A 4,442-nucleotide genomic window follows, 5' to 3' on the forward strand; every position below is an offset into this window, starting at 1 on the left:
AAAACAGAAGTTGAATCGGAAAGACGGTTTGGAAGATACGTTGAAAACGTGGGTGCGGCTATAGAAAGTTGACAGAGTGTATGAACAGGGTTTTATGTAAAATTTATGATATAAAATTCTAAAATGTCGCCGGCAACAATAAAACAATGAAACACAAGTTTGAGTTACAAGGCCACTGTTTCACTGTGATCTTACTACAGTTTAAAATAGGATGTAAATTTATCAATTGATAGAAAGTTAACATCTCTTTAAATTGAAGCGCCACTGTTTTAAAAAACCTTGGCATTGATGGACCGCTAATTGTTTTTCCCACAAAGGTACGGTAAAGTTGGTGGCATAAACGGTGGTTCCCATCCGGGCGTGCACCATCCGGTGCCGGCGGCACCACCACAACAACCGCCGCTCCCGGGAGGACCTCCGGGAGCTGGCAGCCCGCCCGGTCCGGTTCAGTTCACCAGCGGGCCGTCGGCCGGGTCCGTCCTGTACGCTACGAATCCGTACAACGATCCCGCCTATCTGCAGATGGCCCTCGGCGCCTACCTGGCCCCCTCGTCCACCGGCTACAAAACCGTCGACCCGTACTTCCTCTCGCAAGGTACGTGTGGCGGAACTTCGGAAGCAATTAATTCCATTATCGGCCAAAGTTGGGCGTTCGATTTTTTGGTGACCAATTTCGTGTGCGTGTGTCTTTCTTCGGGATAGGAATTTTCGCCAGCTCGTCCCTGTTTCCCGGTGCCGGCTGCCCGGATATTGCCCTCGGCCTGGGGATGGGCATGAGCGCCCTGCGGCACTGCCGACGCCGGAAAGCTCGCACGGTGTTCAGTGACCCCCAGCTGACCGGGTTGGAGAAACGTTTCGAAGCTCAACGGTAAGACCTTCGGCGAAGGTGGCGGTTTGGCCGGCACGGGGTTCCGGTTTTTAATAAATTATTTAATTTTTTCACATCAATCCTCGCAAACAGCTACTTATCGACACCGGAGCGTGTCGAGCTGGCGACGGGCCTCGGGCTCAGCGAGACCCAGGTCAAGACGTGGTTCCAGAACCGCCGCATGAAGCACAAGAAGCAGCTTCGCCGACGTGACGTCAACGGCACCAGCGCCGGTAAGTTCCGGGGGAGGGTACCAAACTTTGGGTACCAAATTGGCTGCTTTTGGTGTCCCTCTTTCCGGGCGGACCAATTTTCCATCACTGGCGTACTTTCGAAATTGAATTAGGTGACCAACGAAGAATCCTGAAGGCCCGTCTTTGCACCCTTTCAAAAGGGGGAAGAATGCGGCCATTTCTCGCTTAAAGAAGTTTAATCAATCGAGAAGTCTTCTAAGTAACTCTCCGTGAAAGGCATCTTTGACTCTTGGGACGCCGCAAACTCTTCAGGAAAAAGGGGTTTCAGAAGGCCAGAAAATTGAATTATCAAACCAACAGAACTCGAGCGCCCATTTTCTTCAAGACACGCGCAAGCTGGTGGCCATCTTCTTCGGCTACTTCTCATTTTGTCTGTTGTGGTGGGGAAGAGCGTTTCTTGGACAACTTGGGCCCCATTCTGCTGAACCACAATGGGAGTCCTTTTACGAACTTTAACCATCTTCTGCTTCGCCTGAAACGACCGTTTGGCCTGAAGTGGTCAATTTTTCTTCGGTGAAAAATGGCTCGATGAAGTGAAACAGAGCGTAGTTACGAACGGGTTGATAGAAAGGGCATTCGCTTCTCGATCACCATGGTTACGTCATAGCTCCGCATCCGGAGCTCGGTAAATAGACTAAAGGATCGCATGCTTTGATCGAATGCTTCTATTATTCTATTGTCAGCTATTGTGTGGACTCGACGGAAACGATTGTCGAACGTGTGGACAATGCGCAGCCATGCCCTGCGGGATGCAAACAATTTCCAGCATACGTCGCGGAGAAAATTTAGCTTCTTCCGGTTGAAAGACATTCCGGAACTAGGCAACGTGCTCTGATTGGTGTACGTCTCTTTACTCGGGAATGCGCAAATAGTTTTGTCAATGGAACTAGCGCCATGTCGTGTGTTTTATCTATTGTTCTGCAACCTTCGGGTTGGAAAAGCAAACTTTAGGTGAAAGTGATGCAAGATGCTTCAAGGGCAAACAATTATTTCCCAAAACTGAATAATGGAAAAGGAGATATGAACAGGTATGAAACTGAGCTTCATTTAATGCGTTCTTCGTTGAAGTTTACAGCCACATGAGCTGGAACTTGGCTAATGATGGGATGGCTTTTCTAAGCATTAAGAAAATACTTAAAAAAGTTTATTAGGTAATGCAACAGACTTTTTTTTAAGTATTTCTTTCATTCAATACAAGATTCTGCACATTCACGCAAAATAAAATGCACAAATCAGTGTGCACCATTCCAAAAAATGGGAAGCGAATTTTTGTCTTAATCGCACTCGTAAAGAACTTATTTTTTACGACAACATTTTGAATCTTGTGAAGACGATATTTTCAATCTCAAATCTAAGCTCTATCAGCATACCCTCCATTTCCAGTGCGATCAGTCGAGAACTGATGTGATGGTAATTTCTTTTGATCTGTTTCAAGAAGTGGTCAATGTTTGGCCACCTGCGAATCGAGACGCTAATTAACTATTCGGGACCTGACTTGACTTTTTTCCCCACAGAAACGGGCACCTCCACGAGCGGAGGAGGAACTGGGGCCACTGGAGCCGCCGGAACCAACACCACCAACCCATCGGCCAACTCTTCCACTTCCGGCCGACTGCAAGGAACCGTGCCCTGTCCGGGCTCATCCTGTTCCACCTCTTCGACGTCCTCGACAACGACTTCTTCCATTTCCGCGGCTTCGGCGGCCGCGGCAGCCTCCGCGGAGAAGAACGGTTTCGCGCTGTACAACGGTGGTGCTGGTGGCGGTGGCAAGTCAGCGGTATCCCTCGCAGGTAGCGGCCCAAAGCCATCCCCAGCCATCGGAAGTGGTGGTGTGTCGCTAAAATCTCTCGCGAACAGCGACGGTCGACCATTGCACTCATCGTTTAGCCTCGTAAAACGGGCCGCAGCGGTGGCCGCGGTTGCCGCCATGACCAACGGCGGCGCCCCACCGCACCTACCACCGCCGTCACCGCAGGGAGGGCCACCCACGGGACCTCATCACCCGTTCGCCACGCATCACCCGCACGGCCCCCAAATGCACCACCACCATCCGGCCCCGTACCACTCGATGCATCACCATCTGGCCCATCAGTTGGCATCACCGGCGCTGCGGATGGGTGGCCAACCGGAAGGTTCTTCGCTCAGCGATGCAGATGACGAAGACGACGAGGATTTGCTGAACGATAGCGAGTCCGACTGCAGCGATGTCGACATCGTCGGTGACGATCAGGGTTACTTGACGTAGGGAGCAAGCCGAGGCATCCCGACTCTGAGTGAATGTTTGCGAGAGGAGCTCGTACGTAGGTAGTAGAGTGCTTAGTATCCAGCACAATCGAGTTACGAATTAACACAGAGTGAACTAACCCCCCTATTATGGATCTCGAACGGAAACTCGAACGTTCGAGTGAACACAACAAGAGAGAAAGCAGAATACAGCAAGAGAGAAGGCAGAAAGAGAAAGCTATAGCAAAATGAACTCAAAATGAACGGAATGAACGTTCGACGACTCGAATCGAGAACCATAATAGGGCCGTAAGCAGTGCTAGTCATACGCCGGCAACGCCAGCACCAGCGGGCCGCTTCTAGGAGACTGTGCAACCCTGTACTTTAAGCTAAATAAAAGGAAAACAGCAAAGTTGTGTCACATAACACCATTCTCGAACCGTATCATCCGAAAGTTCCGAAATTAAGCTGCCGACTTAATTGAGTTGATTGCTCAGTGGCATCGGAATCGTTTGAATTCGTATATTCGAAAGCAATCAATATTCGAGTCTCCCCCTCCCCGGAAGGCCAGAAAATAAGGTCAGAACACAGGCCGTCGGTTTGGTGCTATGTACAGTACTCTCGACAAATGGTTCGCCTTCCCGTTCGGGGCACCTGCGAATATCCTTGCGCTATCTAGTTGCCAGTTCTCTCCACTTTGGCCCCTTTGGTAGGGCGGAGCTACGTTAATAATTCCCGGTGCGCGCGCGTGTGTGTGTGGAAGTTTGGTGTGTACATAACATCCTTGCTGCACTTGAACGAGCCAGTTGCCATGGTGCCGCGCACGTCCACTATAAGTCTCCGGGAAAAGTGCGAAGATTATCCTCGAACGGAGCAGGCGTGCGCTTCGTTATCCTTGTCATCGGAAAAAATACTCTCTTACATACGCACACACAAACACAAGCACATTCTGAACGATGGAAAATTGATTCCTATTCTCGTTCTCTTTCTCTCGTTGTGAAGCAATTGCTCCACAGGACGACGACGACGACGAATGGACTTTCCTTAGACACTGAGCCGGACCGATCAAGGCAAGCGGTGGATGCTGCGTGCCGTGC

The 4,442-nt window shown here is 50.3% G+C and overlaps 1 protein-coding gene across 1 annotated transcript; it reads left to right on the top strand.

Moving 5' to 3' along the window:
- Positions 1–317: 317 nt before the first annotated feature.
- Positions 318–3,367, top strand: LOC128276059 (homeobox protein B-H1-like; the record flags this gene model as incomplete). The annotated part of the gene is made up of 4 exons (XM_053014529.1): positions 318–595; positions 703–868; positions 962–1,101; positions 2,637–3,367. Coding segments are annotated over 4 exons (1,315 nt in total), but the record flags the coding sequence as incomplete, so codon positions are not given.
- Between the last annotated feature and the right edge of the window lie 1,075 nt (positions 3,368–4,442).

The sequence above is a fragment of the Anopheles cruzii genome, unplaced genomic scaffold (genome assembly GCF_943734635.1).
Source record: "Anopheles cruzii unplaced genomic scaffold, idAnoCruzAS_RS32_06 scaffold00397_ctg1, whole genome shotgun sequence".
NCBI lineage: Eukaryota > Metazoa > Arthropoda > Insecta > Diptera > Culicidae > Anopheles > Anopheles cruzii.